The following is a 23368-nucleotide window of genomic DNA, read 5'->3' as shown; positions in this document are numbered from 1 at the left end:
ACCATGCAGACGCTCTGACTGGACCACAAGGGGGCACTGCTACGAACAAGTCACTGCTGCTCACACCTCCGTGCTTCGCTTGTGCCTATTCCTCTGCTTGGAAAGCTACCCCTTAGGGAAGCTTTGACTCACTTCAAAAGGCACTCCTTCTGTGAACTGCCAGAGCATACCTCCACCTGCCCAGGCCAAATTGAGTGTCCCCTTCTCCGCAGTTTCCTAGTGCCCTGTTGTGGAACTTGTCACACCACCTACTTCCCTGTCTGTCTCCTCCACAGACAGGGAGTGCTATGAGCGCTGAGACAGGGCCTTATTTACCACCTTGTCCCGGTCCATAGCAGTGTCCCTGTAAGAGCTTATGGAGTGATAGGAGGTAGAGAGGAAGAGCAATAGGATTCTGCCAGAATCAAGTGGCTCCTGGGAGGTAAAGTCTCTGGGGGCTTAAAACCTGTCATAAAACCCAACAGCACATAGCTGTGAAAAAAATGTAAAATACTTTGGTTCTAAAGAACTACCTGAGGGCCACTGCACCCTCCCACAGGTCAGAATGTCTTCCTTGAGTATAAACAGCTCAAGCACACTCCCCATTCAGCACCGCACCACCGGCTCTGGACAGGCCTGCTGCCTCTGCCCTGGCTCACCCACCGAGGGCCCGTTTCAAACCACAGCTGCTCACAAATCAGCATCAGATTCCTGGCCCCACTACTCGAAGTGGCTGCTATCTGCTGAAGGGCTAGGAGAAAGGAAGCAGTGGACTGAAGATCCTATTAGTAGTGTGGCTTTTAAGCCTTCAGCTTCTCTGAAATTAGGGAAAGATACACCCAAAGATACATACTACCAACAGCCAGGTGGTGGGGAACACCTGTAAAGGCAGTAAGCTTCTGGTTCTTCGATGGCAGGTCTTTACATGCACCCATGGCTGCCACAGCACTTTGGATCTGAAGCTTCTTAGCAGGTAACGCTATACTACACTATCAAAAGGGCTTAATGTTGATAATCAAACCTATCCGCTTCTATGCACTCTTGACCCCACCCAATCCCCAATCCTTTGTACCCACTGACTTTCTCGTGTTTGCCCCAGGACATGTCCTTCTGCCACAAGGGCATTCGAGTCTTAAGCAGAGTAGCTCCACAACCCTCAACACAGCAGGCTGCAGGGGCGACGAGAGCACTTGGTTAAATTCAGGATGGAAGTATGGCTCCTCAGGGAAACTCACCCACCCCTACCCCAATCTCTACTCAAATTCCCTTCCAACTGGGAAACTGTGGGTAAATATATTAGGGTCCCCAATGATAACACAATAGGATTAAATTTATCTCTTTGGTTTAACGTTATACCCAATTTGCATAATTAAGCTGTAACTCTTATAGAGAGAACTTGTGCTCGTCTTCAGGCATTCAGTTGTGAATCTTTGACTTGTATGCATCCAGTTTACAATTGACTGTATACCCACCCCAAAAGGTCTGCAACACCTGGACAGCAACTAAGCACCTGGACAGCTTGAGCTGTCCTGAATAACAGCCCTGTCTAGTCACCAGTACAGCAAACTGTCTGTGTGTTCTAATCACATCTTTCTCTTCACCCCAGTAACCGAGGCACTTGCACTTAAGCCTCTCTCTTTTCCTGCTGCTCCAGCAATTTAGTTAATTCTACTTCAACTCTTTCTCACACATTCACTGTTTTTTCATTTTATTTTATTTCGGGGGGGGGGGAGGGAGGAGATGGGAGAGAGATAGAGAGTTTGACTGATTATTGTTTCACTTACTTATGCATTCATTGGTTTCTTCTTGTATGTGCCCTGACTGGGGATCGAATCCACAACATTGGCATGTCAGGGTGACACTCTAACTGACTAAGTTACCCAGTCAGGGCTCACACATTCATTATCTTTAACTCCTTTTACTTTCCCCCATTTCTTCCACTTCTTCTTTAGCTTAAGAATCTTTCATCTGATTCTCTTCCCCAACCAAAAAAATCTGCCAAAGTTTATAAGTACTTCGCTGAGGGCACTCAGCATCTTGTTTATACCCACTCACCTTTTCGTCCCTTAATTAAGTCAATTCGTCGTTCTCTTACTTCTGAACTCAGATTATCTACCATCTTACTAATGCAGTTGTCCAGAACCAGGGAGGGGGTTTTGGACTTGATGTCCTTCCGACAAATGGGACATTCGACCTTCCGCTTCATCCATTCATTGATACAGAAGGAACAAAAACTGTGGGCACAGTTCAAGGTGACAGCCTGCAAGAGGAATGTGAACACATACACATCAGAATGTCACACTTACTTCCACAGGGTGGTAAGTGATCTCAAAGCTAGGCAGGGCCAAGTGGACATTTAACCACCACTGTACCTAGAGAGCTTACAAAGGTACCAGAGTCATCCTTGGGGGTGGGAAATTTTAAGCTTCAAGTTAGATGATTTATCATCTTTCTCAGAGTTCATAAACGCAGGCCCCAGGTAGGCGGACTTGTCTCTTCTGTTCCACCAACTCAGGCTACTGCCAACACAGGTTAGCTACCTTGTGAACAAATGCCTTTGGACGCAGATAGGACTAGTAAGCACGTGACTGTTTGGTGCAAATACCTCACTAACTCTCTTATGAAAAACAAATGTATGTGTTGTTAGTGGTGAATTAGAACCTCAATTTTTATATACAAAGGGGAACACACATTGAAAACTCAGTATACAGTATGGTGGAAGGCAGCATCTCTTTTCAGAAGAAACCAAAAAAGTAAAATAAATCTAAAAGGCAACTAAAAAGGCTGGGGAAGAAAGAAGAGAAATGGAAAAAATGCAATGGGTTCGCTGACACTGGCTGAACCCCTGAGTAAATAATCCTCCGAGAAGAGAGAAAGCAGAAGGAGCCATGTTGTTTGAGGGGTTCTTCTAAGTAAACCGGAATTCTGCCAGCGTGCTTTTCACTCCCAAGGATATAAACTATTGTCTTCACTACTCTTGTTTATGTACACCCCCTAAGATACAATGTTATCCGAGGCTCAAAAGTCTTCATTCCTGCTTTTAGGAGGGCAGTTGAAAATAACACAGAAATCATTTATTTCCCAAATGCCAAGGTGAGCCCAGAAAGTCAACTAGGAGACATTCTGTTTACTATAGGAGGTAAATTCTTAACAACAGGGCTAAAAACCTGTCTCATTAAAATGAAAATTTTTTCCAGCCCTCACTTTAGGAGGTGACCAGTAGGAAAGGTCAGGTGGTGTGCAGTAAAGCAAACAAAGCACAGGTCAGCCTGTCTGCCTCGACTGTCTGGGCAGATGCTCCCGGCTGGCCAACTCAGCACCGGTTCCAAGCCCCTCTCCTTACTTTCCTCTAGTATAGTCTGTGCACCTTGTCAAAACAACACTAACTGAGCTTCTCCTAAGTAAGGAATCAAGTGAATAAAAATTATGGGAGAAATTCATGACCTGAAGTTTAAGTAGACGCAGAGCAAAAAAACAGGTCTGCCCAGGAGAGCTGTTCCGGCAGGCTAATAGACTCAGCCTCCTAAAGACCACCAGAAAAAAGGGAGTAGTGTCGGTACGCATCTTTCTTTGTAAAGGAATCTGAAAAGCAATGTCACTTTACAACTTGAATTTAAACTTGTGGTATAAGATGAACTGGTCACAAATGGTAAAATTTTGAAAATAAGAGCCCATGTAAAAATATGACAGGATAACCGATGGTAACCTAGGAGAGAGGTTTCATTTTCATAGGGAGCCCCGAGTCCCCGAGACGTGTTCCACTTGTGTGCCGAATTCCTGACGCCCCGCAATGGCATTTACCGCCCTGTTCAAAGGCTGCACTGCACACTCCCTCAGCACCATGCCCATTCAGAGGAAGGAAAGTATAGCTTTACTGAGCAGCTTTACTCCAATACTTCAAAAATCTAATGCCATGTGGCCCTGTGTCCTCCCCAACAAAAAAGAGATAAAGGCTTTATTGCAGCTTAAAATATTAATTATATCAAATAAATAAGAACAAATGAAACAAGAAAAAGGACAGTAAAGTTAAAGACTATACAAAAACAAGTGAGAAGTGGCTACCTCTAGAGGTTACTTTGTAGTCAAATAGCTAGGAGAAGTTCTTGCAAGAAGAGCTCTTCAGAACGTTCCCCTATAGCGGAAGCAGCCTGAGTAGCTGAGGCTCCATTCAGGATTGGGACAGTGATGAGGCTCCTGAGAACCACTCACTGTTCCTAACATTCATAATTACCTCAATGAAGTATTCTGAGCAAATAATGCACTGGAGCTCGTTCTCTAGCACGTCATTCATGTGGCTAAGAACTTCCTCTTTCTGTGCTTGTACCTTCTCCTTCTCTTCCTGCAAAGACACAAAACTCCTGCTGTCATTGGGAGAACCCACAAGAATGTAAAACAGGACAGGGAGTAGGATTAATCCTCTGGAATACAATTCAGAAGGAGTCTAAATTAAAAATTCATCCTGGCGGAGCAACACAGGAATAAAGCACTTTCCCCAAGGGGTGCTATTTCTCAGAACTGCTTTCTAATGTAGGGCACTGTCTTCCTTTCTTTCCTCTCTCTGCTTTTTCAGTATTTGTACTGTAATGTTTGCCTCCTTCCCAAAATTAACTAAATGGGAAAAACTGAAGGTAGCATACTAACCACACCAACCACCCAAGACCTTCTAGAATGAGACACTAAGTATCCCACAGTGAGCTGCAGTTTAGAGGTGATATAAAATCATCCCCCAAACCAAGAACTCACTGGACAAAAAAGTCATAAAGAATAGTCCATAGAGGCAGGAAACTTGAATTACTGTATAAAGTCCCTTGTGCTCTTTGTAGCTGCCTCTTTTATAAAATAGCGACCGTCCCTATACTCTCTGGAGGCCAGAGGCTGGAGGCTAGAATGGTGGCCTCCAGAAGTATCTTCAGGCCCTGGGCTCTACACTTGCCACTCCCCACTCCTGCAGATGTCTGCAGTACCACTTCCCTGTGCTTTCCCCAAGCACAGGGACCAGACTGCTTGCAGACGGCCTTTTTAGGGACCATCTTAGGTGTGCTCTCTTGAAGCAGACATTGATTTAAGTTAGCACCTTATGACCCCAAAAAGAAAGTTATCAGGAGCCCCTGAGGGAGAGAGAAAATGACACTCAGGGTATACGGTTGATGTATTTTTCATCTTTTATTTTCTCTTCCAATCAGAGCAAAGACTGTCAGACTGCTTATGGCAGTGAGGAAGGTCTGAACCCATTTCTAACTGCAGCCAAGTTCCCTGAAAACTTATGAATTGCCGGTTTAAAAAAAAATATGGTAGTTTCTTGGAGGATAGGAAAGAAGGTACGAGGTGATTTAAACAGAATCTAAGGACATCGAACCAATGGGAAAGAGAGCCTCCTCCTTTCTGTGCTCTGCTCCAGGTTGGTATGTGAGGAGGGGTGAGCAGAGAGGCAGTCAGACCAGGCATTAATTTCAGGTCAGAGGTTATAAACTGATGACCTGTGGACTGGCCAGCCTACAGACTTGTTTAGTTCGGCCTTTATGGTACTGAAAGATCAAACAAAAAACTGAACTTGTTGCTAATATTTGAAAATTGGGATGCTTTATGTAAACATTTGGATTTCCATCTTCTGTGGAAAGTTCAGAATATCTGACGCCACCAGGCCTGCATTTCTGCATGGCAACAACTGGCTGCAGCAAAGCAGGGGTGGAGGTTGGGGGCAAAGATCTCCTTCCTGTGCACCTGTCCTCACAGGACACTTTACTCAATTCCATTACCAGTCTGACCTCACTGGGCATTTGAGTTTATAGCCCTAATTTAAGAATTCCACTGATTTGATGTGGGGAAATAATTACTTAAAGGCATGAGGACACACTATTTTTTATTCTGACTACACCGCTCCATAGCCCAACGTCAGAGGGATGCGCTGGAGGAGCATCTAGCACAGACGAGGGACTGGATTGCAGGATGAGTGTCTTCTCCCTAGCATTTTGCTTCTGAATGAGGGAAGGAAACAGATGTTGTCTTCAGGCAGAGCCTTCCATAGGCCTGAGTAATTTGATGGATTATTTCCCCTGAGGCCAGGAACAGACATATTTTCTCTCTTTCTCCATTCACCATAGCAACCCTTGCACTGTTGAAAATGCTGAGTTGCATGTACTAACCAAATTCTAAACCTTCATCTTCTTGCTATACCTTGGTCTGCTCCAATTCTCTGTTCTTGGCTTGAAGGATGGCTTCAAAGTCCTTCTTGCTGCGATTTAGCTCTTCCATTAGAGCCCAGTGCTGCAGGAACATAGCAGATACACACTCAAGATGAGCTATACTGCATCTTCCTTTTAAGCTGCACATGCCTGCTCCACCCCTCCCTCTATTGGTAGCATTAGTTCAACAGGATCAATGGACCAGCAATTTAAAAGAAAAATGCCTCGTTCCTTCAGGACATCTCACTCACCTGATACCTTTTTTTTTTTTTTCCAGGGAAGGGGACAAACCAGGAGGGAGACCATCAAATCTATAATCCCACAGAAAATAACCCAACCTTCATGGCCATGCAAATCGATGGAAGAATTGCCATCCTGAGGGTCTGATTCTGTAGATTTCCCTTGGAGCCCAGGAATGTGTATTTTTAAAAAAAGCTGTCCAAGTGATTCTAAAATTCAATGCTCAATGCAACTAGTAATTCTGAGGCTACTCAGCACTAGGAGTGGCTTTTAAGAAATAACCCAGGAGAAATGGGATCCAGGGAAACTAGATAATCATTTTCATTGAAATAAGAGACCTTTAACCTATTTAGTCTGCAAATCACACACTATACACTCTCAAGGCAATGCTGCCCACACCCTGCCTGTGTGTTCTGCAACCAGGCACGCCCGAGCGCTGGCAGCTCCTCCGCTGTGCCAAACTGCCTACCCAAACATCAAGAGGTTCCGCTTCCATGAAACATAATTTCTGAGCTGCCTCATGCTTAAGTACAGCTTATACTTTAAATCTCATCTCAAATCCTTTTCCTAAAGAAGGCAGAGTAAAGGTAAGTATTTCTGAAGAGATTACTGAAGAAACCAATTTTGAAATATGTGGTCTCCTGAGAAAAGCAGTTACATCAGAAGGCCTGGGTACTCATTCATCTTGACTGCTACTTAGATGTGTGTCTACAAAATGGGGAAACAGGGGCCCCTCCCACATCAGAGTTAATCACAAATAAAATAACATATGAAAGCATTCAGAAAAGTGTTTAAGCTCCAGGTAAACGCAGGTTGTTATAATGGCCTGGTAAGTGAAAAGGAGCAGCTTCAGAGGGACCAGGAGGCAGACCGACACACAGCCATGTTTCAGCCGAGGAAGTAGTACATCCCCGGGCATGTCGTTCCAGAACCACGGCACGGGAGTACCCCATTTTGGGCTAGTGAGTGAAGCCTGGCTGAGCACCTCATGCTAAATGACAGTGTGTCTTCCCATCTGTCTCAGGGGAGGGTGAGGAGTTGTGGGTGTGGAAAACTCAGTGAGCCCTCAGGGATTTCTAAGTAGCAGAACCTTACTCTTTCCCAGTCAATTTCAAAACACTCTCTGAATATTAATTTAATAATACTCTAAATGGGAAACATGCCTACTCTCCCACCCTAGGAAATAAACAAACTTAGAAAATACAATTCCAAAAAGACTGAATTAATTTTCACCTAGTTCTTTCCAAAGCTGTTTGTGTACCCCTCAAGGAAATCAAGGCAGGCACCTCCCAAGCTTTTAGGACCATATGACTGTCAGCTCTGTAGAAGGCTGGGAGGGAGGTATGCGACAGAAGAATTAAAAGGACAAATTACCCTAAACAAATTCTAATGCAAGAGCTCATTTTTTTCAAGGAGATATGAACTACACCACTAACCTGACTAAACTTGCATCAAATTACTAATTTTAACGCATAAAAGAGAAAAGATAAAGTAGGTTTTAAATACACAAAAAAGTATATAAAAATAATCAGATGAGAGAAGTAATCAAGTTAAATGAAATAAATGACAGGCTATCTTTTAGGAGCATTTTATTTCTGTGAGCCCTGCCCTTGCAGTAAATCAGTGTTCTGCTGACTGTTGAACTGCACATTCTCAACCTGACCTAAAATGCTTAGTTGGAACATTCTCAAATGGTTTTTGGATGGCTTCGGCGCAGGACCTGTGAGGGAGTGGAGGCCTGTGCAGGCTTTGGTGGTGACCAAGTCACAGCCGGCAATTCCCCTCTGCTGCCCTCGCCTTTCTGGAAATGCAGACACTTCCCCAGAGAGCCTCCTAATTGCTACAGGCTCCATTCCATTTTCACTAGAGCAGCTTCTGCTCAGATGAAGATATAAGTTTTCATGCTGAGGTCTGGCACGTCTGTGAGGCTCCAACCTCCGCCCTGATGGTGTGAGCAGCTGCCACCTGCTCTATCTGCAGCCTGGAGATGCTGCAGAGGTGTGCACTAAGCAGCAGAGGCAGCCAGAGGCCACGCAAAGCCTGGCTGCCCCCTCCCCCACAGCCCACAATGGCAAGAGATAAGTTACCTCCTGCAGAGCCTGGGCCAGCTGCTGCTTCAGGTTCTCTTCTCCTTGCTCTTTCTCCAAACCCTACAAAGCCAAAAACAAAATGGAAGGTTTCCCAGTCGGCAGGGGAAAAAAGAAACAAAAATCCAGCAACAAGCAGAGTAGGCCAGCTAACATGAGCATCTGGAAACAACAGGAGGCAGGAAGCAGGAAGAAAATTTCTCATTTTATTCCAAGGTGTTGGCAGGAGGGATGAAAGCAGAGTTAACTGCTCAAATACTGCTCACCTCAGGGCTGTCACTTTTAAGCCACCACTCAGGTTGTTCTGGAGAACTCTGGGCTAACAACCCTTTACTGCAAATCCTGTTATTTCCAAAACAAGGCAAGCTGAAAGGTTCTGAGCAACCAACTACCTAAACACACATAAAATCCCCCAGGCTGGCACGCATGAGCTCCTCCATGCTTCTTCCCTTGATTTTGGCCCCCTCTGTCCCTCACGCTGAGTCTCTCTACCACCTTCAACCCATTAACTGCTCCTCCTCCCACCTTGCCTGAGCTCAGGCTGTGTTTCCTCCATCAGCTCCCTCCAACATGACGCCTTCCACATAATCATTACCCTGCGTCCAGTAAGAAGCTCTGGGCCCTCCCCTCCTTACTTGAAGAATTATCTACCCATTTAATATGAGTATGTCAACTTGAAATTGTTCTCTAATTTAAATATATTGACTTAAAACTGCTATGATGACTTTGTGGGTATAATACATTTATTAAGCATCTTTATAACCACCTGAACCCAAGTATAGTATCAGGCAACGTGTGCTAAAAAAAAAAAGACCTTGCTGTGTGAAACAGCAAGGGTTAACTGCGCTTCTGAACAAGTCCTTGGGACAGGATGAATCCCTGGGGCTTGGTGGCAGAGGGAAATCCAGCCAATAAATAAAGGACTGGATACTATGAGCCACTTATAAATGTCCCTCTCATACCTGGAGAAACTTTCTAAACCAGTCTTTTCTGCCTTTCTTTACCATTTAGGTAAGGGAAAAGATTTTACAGCTATACCTTGAAGCATGCCCAGAGCAGCCACAAATATTAATTAACAGTAACTCTTGTTCTTGAACACATCAGACACTAATTGCTCCAGGAGAGGTGGCATGCAACACAAATGCACAGATAACCTCCCTGTATTAATTTCAAGGACTGGCCTTGGCTAGATAAGGGACGCAAAAATGTACATGTAAGCAGTGTATCCCCTTAGAAAGGTCTATTTAATCTATGAAATTTATAAATTGTTCAGAAATAAGCAAACACTACTGGTTGTTCATTACCCTGAATAAAGTAAACAAAAGATAAAAGCTTATTCACTTCGATCCTAATTGGCCCATTTTAGTTCTAAGTCAGCAATTTTCAACCGGTGAGCCCTGGCCCACTGTTGAGCTGCAAGAATTTATAAAACAAGCAACACCTGCCTATTTAGTCAGGGGCACTGACCTCTTCTCCCTTAGACTGTCCAGTAAAAAAAATGGTAACAGCTACCACAAAAATAGCCATCTAGTGTGAATGAATCAAAATTATACCTATTTTTTTGTCAGATTGGCAAAAAAAAATTTTTTTGGTGTGCCACAGAATTTTAGTCATTAGTTTATGTGTGCCATGAGATGAAAAAGGCTGAAAATCACTGTTCTAAGTCAACAATGGGGAATTCTTGACATTCAATATTGCCTGAGCAAGTAGGTGGGAGTAAAACATGTGGCTCTTGCCAAACGGAAACTGACATTTTAAGCGAGGACCAGGATCAGACTGGAACTTTGTGCAACAGCTTGTCATCTATGGAAACGACTCAGGGATGGGGACACATTTGGCCTTATCTTGACACAGCTAAGAGAGTCCTTATTGCACGTTCCCACTAGAGGTACCATGGAAGGTGGCTTATAATTTAACCCAATGATTGAGTCATGGTGTACCTGTTCCCTCCCATGCTGGCTGCTCAGGATAAAAAGAGAAGCATTTTCTGTCTTTGTAGCCTCCCACTTCCTAGGTTAGCTACAGAGCTAACAAGTTGCCAGGCACACCAAAGACAGAGTAACTAGCTGACCTGTACCTGCCCTGGGGCCAAGTGATTTGACTTGGACCACAGAGCAAAGAAAAGTAACTCAGAGGGCAACTACTGATTTAAATGGAGTGTTGTGGTTCTGTGGCATCTTGACCTTCATCCAACCTCTCACTGAATTTACCTCAGTCCTGAGATGCCTCAACATTACATCCTAAGACTAGTTATATCCTGGGGCTGGCACTGCCTGTTACCTTATCCCATCTTGGTACCCCAAATTTAGTTCTTGATCTGATCATCATGCTGAAGCTTAACCTTTGATTTAACCCCTTCTCTAACCTCAAAGTTTTCTGTTCCCATTCCATCTCCCATCCCTGGCACTCAGCATTTGGTCCCTGACCCAGAAACAGCCTTGGCCAGAGGCTCACAAAGGGCCCGCCCACCCTAGTGGCCCTCCTGGCCTTCCCCCCCAGGAGGTACCTGGAGATACTGCTGCTCCTCCTGGAAAGTCTTCTCCAGCTGCTCCACTCGGGCCTGCTGCTGGGCCTGCTCTGCCCAGAGCTGTGACTGTAAGTCCTGCAATTCCTGCTCCATTTGCACAATATTCTTTGAGTCCCCTTTTTGGGTCTGCTTTTTCTCATTCAGAACAGCTTCCTGTTTTTCCTGCATCTGTGTTTTGAGCTTCAGAATCCTAGACATGGTCACCTTGATCAGCTCTAACCTGCTCTGAGATACTAATGGGTCTGAGGCTCTCTGCTCCTCATGCTGAAGCTCCAGGACTTTGGCGGGGCCCAAGTGAACGTGAGGCCCTGTGGTGTGCTCACTTGGCTCAAGAGAAGTCAACTTAGGTTCCAGGTATTCAGAGGGTTGACTGGCCATTTCACCTTTCCCATGTGACTTCAGTGGTTGACCAGGTTCACAAGATGTTCTATTCATTTTGGATTTCAAATGTGAGGGGCCTTCAGCTTCAGGAGCTTCTAATTCATCCAAACTACATTTCCTTTTAGTTCTTGAGCCCTTATTTTTTTCCATCAACTGGTCACTTGTTGGGGACAGATAAGGATGTATCTTCTCCCAGTCTTCTTCAGTAACTTCATATTCATACTCTGCATTCTCCTTATTTTCCAGAGCCACCCCAAGCTGGATGTGGTCTCCCTTATGGATAGAATAGACCTCTAAAGGTTGTAGACGTACTTTGTTCAGCCAAACACCATTCAGACTCTGGGAAAAGGGAAAGAAAAACGAAGTAGGCTTCATGATTTTCCTCCTCTTAATGGAATATTTCCCCTGCTGCTGCAAAACCTTCTGCCTTTTCAAAAGGAAAACCCTTGAGAACAAATAGAAAAGAAAGGTTCATAAACCACCATCTTTAGAAATAGCATTCTTCAAACAGCATTTTGGCTTTTTACCTATATTTCACATTCATGCCTCCACAGAGAACTGCCTATATAACAGGCAGGAATCACCTTATTACTGGTGGATGAATTACTCAATTAAATGCAGCAGCATTGAAAGAAACAGAAATTTAATAGCTCCTATTGACCTAAACTGGAAGCAATGGCCCAGGACTGAAAAACACTGCTATTAGTAAAGAAAGTGGCATCTGATGATGAGGTCCAAAGGTAGGCACGACCAGGAAAGCCAAGCAAACAGTCTCTAGATGTGCCCCTGAGCACATTGGTGAACGAGCAGAGTGCTTTCCAATACACATAAACCAAAAAAGAGAGTACCAATACTGTCCCTGGGGTCAAACTGCAGTGGGACCTGACCCAGTTCACAGCAGACACAGCAGTCCATGGGCAGCACGACATAGTGGTTAGGAGATGGAACTCTGGACTCAGACAGACCTGGGTTCTTAACCTGCTGCACTCACCACCTTGGGCTTATTGTTGCATGGCCATCAGCAATTATTCACCCTCTCTGTGCTTCACTTCTGTCTGTAAAACAGGGATTGTACAGTCCCTACCTCTATGATTCCTGTGAGTAATAAATGAGAAAAAACATGTAAAAACACTTAATACAGTGGCTCACATACAATAAATGTTTGATGAATATTTACCTTATGGTTTGAACTAAATGGTAGTTTAGAGGTTAAGAGCATGGAGCTTGGAGTCAGACTGCCTGAGTGTAATCTGGCTCCATCACTTAATAGATGTGTGACTATGGGCAAGTTTCTTAACCTCTCTATGCCCCAGTTACCACATCTCTAAAACAGAAAATAATAAAAGTCTCTCCCTCATGGTGTTTGTGTGGATTTAACAAAATTACATATGTACTTAGTAACGTACTTAGAAAAGTACTTGGCACATAGTAAGCATTATATAAGTGTTCTCTACTAATTTATCAATAATCACTTCAATTCTAAGCTCAGCATCTTTCAAGGTAAATATACCAAATACAAAATTGAAAGATATGAAAACAACTTTTAGCAGCTTTGGAAAGAAAAACATGAGGGTACATCTATGCAAATGTGAGCTACACAGCACCACCTATAAACGCAATGGAACAGTGTGTGAAGCTGGGTTAGCTCAGAGATGCTGAATGGGGATGATGGGCTCTAAAACACATGAAACAAATGCAGAATTTAGAGTCTAAAGAAACAAGTGGTTGTTTTAACCCATATCAAAGACTTACCTTTAGGACTTACCAGAGATGAAGCTCACAGCTGAAGTGTTACTAAGACATATGTTTATGTTGGTAACTGTATCTACCTAGTTTTAGCTACAAAAATTACCTAGTCAACCCAAATACAAGGAATGGGGGCTTGACCACAAGGCACAGAGGATAAAGGGGAGTAGAGATTGGAGCTCAGCTCTGTTTTGGTATTGGGCCCTTGTTTCTGGTTTATATCATTTGGCGAGAGCGGGGAGAGGTAGAAAAAGCTGAGCATAGATATACCTATATATAGAGAGAGAGAGAAAGAGAGATTTACAGAAAGACTGGCTTTAACCCACTGCTGTGGGCCTATCCTGGCTTATCTGACTCAATTACTCCCAACCATTCTGTTCAGATTCAGCCTGAGGAGCTATGAGGAGTGACTGGTTCTGCTGACAACGCGTGGAAAAATACAGAGGGGCGGGGGGGGGGGGGGTAGAGGTCAGGAGAACTTATTTGAAAACAATTTTATATGAGAATTGATTATACATAGGAAAAAAATTTCAGGAAAAGTAATATGACACAGAAGGCCACCTAATGTCAAGGTACATATATTTCAGAAAGATATCAAGGGCAAAAATAAGGTTAAATAAATAAAGAAGGTTACAGAAGCAGCCCACGACTAGAGAGAACAGGAGCAAACCGGGGCAAACTGCCAGAATATACTGTAGCTGTCCACTAGATCCTCTGCACTAACTTGCCTCCTTCAGGGCGGTTTGTATCTGAAAAATAAGCTCTCACGTTTTTCCCATCACATTTTATCCTAGGATCCTTCTGTGTTTACCCATTCATCACTTCCTGGTGACACCTAGTGGTAGTAATTAGACTGCAGCCCTGAGCCAGGTCTGTTCACAAGATGACTACAGAAAAGGATGAAAATAGCATGGCTATGCAAGAACAATCAGGTACTGGCCAGAACATGGTCTCAAGTACAATGGTTTAAATAAACCAAACTGTGTTCAAGCCTTTCTTGTTTTCAAAAAGTTTTTTAAATTTATTGATTTTAAAGAGAGAGGAGAAGGGGAAGAAGGGGAAGGAGGGGAAGGAGTATTGTAGCAGGGAGGGAGAGAGACAGAAACACTCATTTCTTGTTGCATTCATTGGTTGTTTCTTGTATGTGCCCTAATGAGGACTGAGCCTGCAACCTTGGCATATCCGGATAACGCTCTAACCAAATGAACTACCCAGCCAGGGTCACCACCAGTATGTTTTAAAAATACCCCAGGTAAGCGCAAAAACTGCAAACAGGGTTGAGAACCATTGCTGTAGCTGTTGAAAGACCAGAAGCTGAACTGTCCTAAGAAACAAGGTTCGTTCACATAGTTTAACTCACCAGAGACTTTAAACGTCAGAGCCTGCAGGAGGACAAAGGTGGGAGTCACCAAGTAACACGTGAATAGCAGTATGATAGGAGGGGAAGAATGAGAAAGGCTTAAATGATTTGCTGAGCCTCTAGCACTGGAGGTAAGTACATGCACCAAAGCATTTCAGATTGTGACTTTGAAACAACAGATTTCTGAAACAGCTGGATACCAATACATAGGATGAACTATCTAGAGAGCTACTCAATTAACTGAAATCTACACAATTACAGCCATCTTTGTGTATTTTTTAAAATTGATTTTAAAGAAAGAGGAAGGAAGGAGGGGAGAGAGAGAGAGAAAGAGACATCAGTGTGAGAGAGAAACATAGGTCAGTTGCTTCCTGTACATGCCCTGACTAGGGACTAAACCCTCAACCTAGGGATGTGCCCTGACTGGGGATAGAACTCGCAACCTTTCGGTGCACAGAACGATGTTCCAACTCACTAAGCCACCTGGCCAGGCCCTATCTGCACATTTGTGTACAAAATAAGCAGTCCTCCAAGGTTGGGGTTTTTCTCTAACTCAATTTTAAACCAAAATTGCATTTGTTGCATTTTTTTATATCTGTCCTTAAGCTTTCCCTTTCTGGCCTCTGCAGCATATAAGAGAGACCATCTGTGAAAAAGGTATGGCCCTACCTAGTATAGCTCAGTGGACTGAGTGCAAGCCTGGCAACCAAAGGGTTGCTGGTTCAAATCCCAGTCAGGGTACATGCCTGGGTTGTGGGCCAGGTCCCCAGTTGTGGACACGTGAGGGGCAGTCATATGCTGATGTTTCTCAACCTCTCTTTCTCCTTCCCTTACTCTCATTCTAAGTAAATACATAAAACAACAAAAAAAGATGGAATGTAGTTCTGAGTTTTGAGTTATTAGTAATATCCACCTCTTAAAACGACTTGGCAAATGACTTCAGATGTGATCATAACAATAAAACCCTGCACCTGACCTTCATCGGAGAAGGCTGGTAAGGCATCATGCCAGAGAGGAAAGGAGCATCTGGTAAAGGGAAAAAAAAGTGAAGGAAGCAGCTTACCCGTGAGAACAGTTGCTCCATCAAAACAATCCAGTCATAGCTTCTCTCAAAATCCAGTCATCTCACAAACTGAATCAAAGCTAAAAGGCTCAAACCAGAAAGACCTGGAAGAATCAGGAACCTACCTTTTTTCTATCTTATCCGTCTGAGACCTGAGAGAGGGGTCTTACGACACCAGCTCTAGAAGAAAGGTGCAAGGCAAACACTGGGGAGTGACCTGGGGAGCACTGTCATGATCTGTTGTTGGCACCAGCTGCCTCTGTGTCCCTGAGGTTGATGTTCAAGGAACACCAAAATCAGTCAGCCCGTGGCTTCCCAAACTCTCAAAACCTGCTATCCCATAAATGGAACACATCTACCTTGCACTAATCAAAGAAAGAAGCAGCAGGAAACACACCTCTGTAATACTGAACCACTGAACCTCGTCACTAAATAGTCAACTCTGATGAGGAAAACATCCTTCCCTAAGGTGTTTTGATGTAAGCTATTGCAGGGGCTGAAAAACTTTGCAACTATGTCTTAAATATGCATAATTAACTGTTTTTAAAGCACGCAGCCAGCATAGCAAACTGCTTGTGTCCTTTACTGGTATTTGACAATGGGTTGTAGTAGAGACTTGGGAGTTTGAGCCCTGGCTTAGTCACTCAGTCAGTTATGTGGGAGGCCTTCAGCAAGTCAGTTTATCTCTTTGGGCCTCGGGTCATCTGTTCCCAGAAGGGGTTAAACTACATCATCTGTAAGGTCCCCCTTTCAGTGCCAATTTCTTTTCTCACAGGGCCTTGCCAAAAGTACTGAACCACTTAACTTGGCCACAGTGCCAACTCAACTTAGTGCCAACTCAACTCAATCCTAGCGTAAGAAAGTACTTTCTCCAAGAGCTTAAATCTACAAGTTTTATGCATGAAAAATGAGGCTCCTGGGCAGACCTGCAGGATACCCGTGATATTGTGAATTATGACAAGAAGCAAATATTTGGACTGCATCCTCGTTTCTAGCACAGAGCTTCTAAAACTCTTTGAATTTCCTAAGTAGTCACAGAGAGCAGTGTCTTTTGTCATGTTAATGAGGTGACTTTGGGAATGTCTCTAGGTCACCTAACAGATGAGGGTTGGTTGCTAGGGGGGCTGGAACTGTAAGTCCCACCCCTCGATCTCTTGGGAGGGGAGGAACTGCAGGTTGAATTCATCACCAACGGCCATCGATTTAATTAATCATGCCTCTGTAACGAAGCCTCCATTAAAACCAAAGAAAGGACAGGTTCTGGGAGCTTCTGGGTTGGTGAATACACAAAAGTGCTGGGAGAGTGTCGCACCTAGACAAGGCATGAAAGTTCCACACCCCCTTCCACATGCCTTGCTTTAAACATCTCTTCCAACTGGATGTTCATCTGCATCCCTTATCACATTCTTTTAAATTTTTAAACTATCTTTAATTTTTTCAATTACAGCTGACATTATCCTATTAGTTTCAGGTGTACACCCCAATGATTAGACATTATATAACTTATTAATGATCATCCCAATAAATCTTGTACCCACATGACACCATACATAGTTATTAGAATATTACTGACTATATTCCCTATGCTGTATTTTATATCTCCATGGCTATTTTGTAAGAGCCAATCTGTACTTCTTAATCCCTTTACCTTTTTCACCCATCCCCTAACCCCTCGCCCATCTGGCAACCATCAAAACATTCTATGAATCTGTTTCTGTTTTGTTTATTTTGCTTTTTAGGTTCAACTGTTAATAGATATGTATGTGCTGACATTTTATTGCTTATATTTTGTATCTTTTTCTTTTCCTTCTTCCTAAAGAGGACCCTTTAGATCTAACTGGTATGGCTCAGTGGATTGGACATCATCCTGCAAACCAAAAAGTCTTCAGTTGATTCGTGGACAGGGCACATGCCTGGGTAGCAAGCCAGGCCCCCAGCTGTGGATGTGTGAGAAGCAACCAATCAATGTTTCTCTACCTCTTTTTCTCCCTCCCTTCCCTTCTCTCTAAAAATAAATAAATAAAATCCTATTTTGTTTAAAAAAGAAGACCCTTTAACATTTCATGTAATACTGGTTCAGTGGTGATTAACTCCTTTAGGCTTTCCTTGTCTGGGAAGCTCTTTATATGTCATTTGATTCTGAATGATAGCTTTGCTGGGTAGAGTAATTTTGGTTGTAGGTCCTTGCTTTTCATCACTTTCAGTATTTCTTGCCAATCCTTTCTGTCCTACAAAGTTTCTGTTGAGAAGTCAGCTGACAGTCTTATGGGAGTTCCCTTGTAGATAACTAACTGCTTTTCTCTTGCTGCTCTTAAGATTCTCTGTCTTCTACCTTTAGCATTTTTATTTATTTATTTTTAAAGATTTTATTTATTTTTAGAGAGAAGGGAAGGAGGGAGAAACACTGGTGTGTGGTTGCCTCTCACCCCCCCCCCCCCCCCCCCCCCCCCCCGCACTGTGGTCCTGGCCCGCAACCCAGGCATGTGTCTTGACTGGGAATGGAACTGCAACCCTTCCATTTGCAGGCCGGCACTCAATCCACCAGCCAGGGCAACCTTTGGCATTTTTAATTATGATGTGTCTTGGCATGGGCCTCTTCAGGTTCATCTTGTTTAGGATTCTCCATGCTTCCTAGACTTGGACACGATTTCCTTCACCAGGTTAAGGAAGCCTTCTGTCATTATTTTTTCAAATAGGTTTTTAATTTCTTACTCTCTCTCTCTTCACCTTCAGGCACCCCCATGATGTAAATGTTGGTATGCCTGAAGCTGTCCCAGAGGCTCCTTACACTATCCTCGTTTTCTTGGATTCTTTTTCCTTTTTGCTGTTCTGATTGGGTGTTTTTTACTTCCTTATATTCCAAATCACTGTTTTGATTCTTGGCTTCATGTGCTCTATTGTTGATTCCCTGTAAATTATTCTTCATTTCTGTTACTGTAGCCTTCATTTCTGACTGATTCTTTTTTATGGTTTCCATGTCTTTTTTTTTATGCCATTGAAGTTCTAGGTTTATCTACTTTTCCCCTGAATCCATTGAGCATCCATATAACGTTTTGAACTCTGCATCTAATAGATTGTTCATGTCCATTTTGTCCTCTTTTTTCATTTGGGCCATGTTTTTGTCTCCTCATTTTGGCTGCCTCCCTGTGTTTGTTTCTATGTATTAGGTAGGGCTGCTATGTCTTCTGGGCTTGGTAGAGTGGCCATATGTCATAGGTGTCCTGAAGGGCCCAATGGCACAGCTTCACTGATCACCCAAGCTGGGCACTCTAGGTGTGCCCCCCACCCCTGTGTGTGCTTTGTACACACTCCTGTTAGTTGAGCCTTGATTGCTGTTGGCACATCAATGGGAGGGATTTACCCCCAGGCCAATCAGCTGCAAGGACTGGCTGTGACCACTGTAGAGGATCAGCTGTGCAGGGGCCCACCCCACAGAACGAGACTTACTTCAGTGGGGCTCTGGTGCCCACTGAGTCTGCCCCTTCAGTGTGTCATTTGTGGAGGTGGTTGCACAGTGTTTTGACGTCATCTGAAGCTGTCCACCAAGTGCACTGGCTCTGGGGCCTCCCAGGAGATGCAGGTCAAGGTCAGCCACTACCTGTGTTCTGCCAGGAGCCACCAGAGCAATCTACAGATGGATGCTACTTGCATTGGGCTTGGAGATGCCCAGGAAAGGCCAAGCTGCAAATCAAGGCTGGCTGCCAATACTGCCAAGCCTGGGGCCACCTAGCAAGAGGTTCAGGGCATGGCAAGGCCAGATGTTTGAGAGATTTTAGAAAAATCTGAAGCACAAGCCAAGGCAGGCCATTTGTATGGAAAAGCCATTGAGAACAACTTGGGTGAGCCTGCAAATTGGTGGGGCAGGCCCTCAGAATCACCAGGGTGGGGCAAACAGTGATAGCCAGATTGATAGAGATTCACATATGGGTCCTGCCTACAAGCTCTGTTGGGGAAGGGCTAAAAAAGGAGCAATGGCCTCTGCCCACACCTCTATTTGGGAGAAAGCTGCCCCTCCATCTCTCACCCTGATGACAGACATCAGGGAACTGAACTCAGATCCTCCCCGTATACCTCTGGTGCCTTTCAAGCTGCTGTCCCAGTGCTGGAGCTCCACAAGTGCAAGTCCGAGTAAGTCTGTGTGAGGGCCCTTCAAAAGGAACTGCCTGGGACTTGCCACAATCCCCAATGGTTTTCACTGCCAGAAGTTATCAGTACTTCTCTTCCTAGCACTGGAACCCTGTGATGGGGGGACTGGTGTGGGGCTGGGACCCCTCACTCTTCAGAGGGGACCTCTGCAGCTGAGATATCCCTCCCACCTTTAAATCACCACATGTGGGTGTGGGACCAGCCAGTCTCATATCTCTGTCCCTTTTATCAGTTTTGCTGTGACTTCTTCTGTATATCCTTAGTCATAAGACTTCCATTCAGGTAGACTTCAGGTGGTTCTGAATGATGATTGTTCCAGTATAGTCATAATTTTGATGTGGTTGTGGAAGAGTGTGAGTACTGAGTTTATACATGCTGAAATAGTGTCTGAAGACATTTTACTGCCTACATTAGAATTACTCTTACCTCACAGTGTTTATTTTCACTGTATTCCTGGGTGCTTGTATATCTGTACTTTAGGTACTGTCTAATTTCTAGGCTTTATACACTATTTTGCTTTCCTTAGTATTCACATTTTTCAAAATTTTAAAGCAGAAAAACCCTTTTTCAAAGAAAATGTTCCTCAGAACACCAATACATGAAACAGGTTTAAGGAAGAGGGAGATGGTTTGCTCTGATTGACCGGAGTGGGGAGGGGGAGGAACTGGGTGCGGTAAGTTCTGCTCCTCCCTCTTCCCCATGCCCCGAACCACAGACATGCTCCAGAATCTTCACCGGATTCCCACGGTTCCTGCACCTTCAAATTACAAAGGGCCAATCCTCCTCAGTAACTTAGTCTAGCTCCTGGAGTAAGAACTACTGACGTAATTCAGGTGTTCCCAGAGTAACTAACTTCAAGTCCTTTGAAATCATTTTGACATAATCCAATCTCTGGTAGCATGCAGAAGTGGCTGTCTCTTGGGAAGACAACTGGGTGGTTAGGGGAGACAATATATTTTTGAAACTTTAAATTGTGGATATGCATTACCTATACACACACAAAAAGCAATTCAAAAACAAACAAAAATTCAATAAAAATCATTAGGCGTCTATAGATTCCTGTACCTTGTTGTCCATAATTGTCCACTGGCCCTCAGTGTTCTGCTTCAAAACACAGTGGTTTCGGGAAATCATCAGAGGGCAGATTTTTGATACCAGTTGGTATGTAACACCAAGTCCTCGTCCTAAAGTCACCTAAGAAGACAACAACAATGTAAGAGACACCCTCAGCCATTGTGCTGATAAAAAGGTTTACACTCTTGTCAGCCAGTGGTATATGCGTGTCCTGACTCACGAAACCAGATTCCCACAAAACCCACGCAGCTCATCGGCAATCTCCTCTTTCAGCTGCCATGGGGGCCACCAGGTAGAAAAAGGCAAGAAAGCTGTGACAAGAAGAGACAGCTAAATAGATTTACTCATGGAATGTCAGGGTTGGTAGGACCTCAAAAGTAATGAGATGGAGGAATTCTTTCTGCACACCCTCATCAACTGGTCTTAAATACTGCCAAGAACCATGGCCTCTATACAAGATAGTTTGTCCAGTTTTTTAATGGCTCTGACTTGGCATCTTTCTCACTATAAATTCCATCCACTGGCCCTGGCTCTGCCATGACATCATCAGAAAATCTCCAGTTCCTCTCCCACGTGGGAGCTGTAGTGTATACCAAATCTTCCCTTTTCTTGGCCCTGTGTTCCCAGTTACTTCAACCTACTGCTCATGGCGTACGTTTGAGTCTCTTCACTATCCTAATGGGTTTTTGCTATCCTGAATGCCATAGTAAGAAAAATAAACTTAATTTTTATTACACAGTTGAAACCAAGTATCACTTTCCTAGTTCTAAATATTATCACTGGAGCATATAAATTACATTTGCTTTCATAGAAGTTCTATTATACTGTCAGTGTATCTTCAGGCTTAGGAATGGTTAAATTTCTTGGTCTGACCCTCCCCCAAGAATTGCTATACTAACTCATGTGTTTTCTGCCCCATATACTTGATAGTTGGTAAATTTGGATTCAGGTGCAAGACCTTATATTGACTCCTATTAAATTTCGTCTTGTTAGTTCAGCCTATTACATGAGCTTGTCAAGACCTTTATGAATTTTTAATCTGCCATCAGACATACTCATTACTTTTTCCAACTTTGAGTCACCCACCAAAGTGATATGATGCCCTTTGTACCTTTATTCAAGATATAGATACAAGACTGAAAGAGGACGTAGCCAAAGGTAAAGCTCTCAGAAAAGCCTAGGAAACATTGTTCTGGATACACCCTTTAGCCAGCTGTAAATTCAAGCAAAGTCTGCATTGTGTCCATATTTTCCATCTCATCCACAAGGACAGCATGAGGGTCCCTGGAAAAGGTTGCAAAGAAGCACAAATTCACATCTGTCATACTTTTGTGATGCACCAGTCTAGTTCATTATAACCCTATCAAGAAAGAAAACAAAATTCTTCTGAGGTCCAAATCTTAGCGTTCCCTGCTTGTTCTTCTTGGTGCACAAGCCACCTCCTCTTTAATGACCCATACCACACCTTATCCGGGGACATTAGGTCAAGTGATCTGTGGTCTTCTAAAAGCTGCCCTCTTTGTTCCTTTTGAAAATCTTTCAGGATCATCCCTGTCCTCCTCAGTCCCTCAAGGACCACACGACTCTCCTTGCCCTGATCTATTCTTCCTCTATTGACTTTCATCTCAGTAACTGACACTGTCATCCAACCATCTGCTTAGCCCAAACCTCAGGAGTCATTTTTGATTCTTCTGTCCTTCAACCCATGTTTAAATCATCAGCAAATTTAGCCCTGGCTGGTGTGGTTCAGTGGACTTGAGTGCTGGCCTGTGAACCAAAAGGGCACTGGTTCGATTCCTAGTCAGGGCACATGCCTCGGTTTCAGGCCAGGTCCCCAGTGGGGGGCACGTGAGAGGCAACCACACACTGATGTTTCTCTCCCTCTTTCTCCCTCCCTTCCCCTCTCTAAAATGAATAAATAAAATCTTAAATAAAAAAATCACCAGCAAATTCTACTGCCTGTAATTTAGTATGTCCTAAATCTCTTCACTTCTATCTCTATGGTCACTACCAAAGTCAAAACAACCTGGCTTTCACCCTGGGTGGGTGGCTCAGTTGGTTGGAGTGTCGTATTGTACACTAAAGGGTCACAGGTTCAATTCCTGGTCAGGGCACATACCTATGTTGTAGGTTTGATCCCTAGTCAGGGTGCATACTCCCAATCAATGTTTCTCTCTGACATTGATGTTTCTTTCTCCCTTTTTCTCTCTCTCTTCCCTCCCCTACCTCCCATCCCACTCTAAAATCAACAAACATGTGCTTGGGGAAAAACAACCTGGCTTCCACCAGTTATGCTGTTTTTGATCCTGGGCTGGTCCTCTTAACTTTATTCTTCACACAACAACTGGAGTGGTAATATAAAAACTTTAAATCAGATCATTCCCCTTTCCTTAAAATTCTCCAATGATCTAAGCTTCCTCTCATAGCTTATAAGGCCCTGCATGTTCAAAACCCTTCTGCCTCTTTAGTCTTATCTCATGCTATGATCAGAAATGCTCACTGCCACCTGAAGGTCTTTTCACTGGTTTGCTCTGCTTAGAACACTCTTCTCTCAGACATTTACATGGTCTCCTTTTCATCTTT

At 43.8% G+C, this 23368-nt stretch overlaps 1 protein-coding gene across 5 annotated transcripts in view; it reads right to left on the bottom strand.

Annotated features, from left to right (window-relative positions):
• RNF8 (ring finger protein 8) overlaps positions 1–23368 on the bottom strand; it is a 35815-nt gene that overhangs the window by 6898 nt on the left and 5549 nt on the right. Inside the window, exons 2-7 of one of the 5 annotated variants that reach the window (XM_028510420.2) lie at positions 20777–20905; positions 10995–11735; positions 8489–8551; positions 6154–6243; positions 4211–4318; positions 2035–2239 (exon numbers count right to left, since the gene is read on the bottom strand). In XM_028510420.2, coding sequence (XP_028366221.1) covers positions 2035–2239; positions 4211–4318; positions 6154–6243; positions 8489–8551; positions 10995–11735; positions 20777–20905 — 1336 coding nt within the window. The remainder of the gene's footprint in view (positions 1–2034; positions 2240–4210; positions 4319–6153; positions 6244–8488; positions 8552–10994; positions 11736–20776; positions 20906–23368) is intronic. The other 4 variants (XM_036024050.1, XM_028510421.2, XM_036024053.1 and 1 more) reach the window with 4 other exon arrangements.

This window comes from Phyllostomus discolor, chromosome 4 (genome assembly GCF_004126475.2).
Source record: "Phyllostomus discolor isolate MPI-MPIP mPhyDis1 chromosome 4, mPhyDis1.pri.v3, whole genome shotgun sequence".
NCBI classification, from domain to species: domain Eukaryota; kingdom Metazoa; phylum Chordata; class Mammalia; order Chiroptera; family Phyllostomidae; genus Phyllostomus; species Phyllostomus discolor.
Note: the sequence above shows the minus strand (reverse complement) of the source record. Positions and strands in the feature narration are given on the sequence as shown.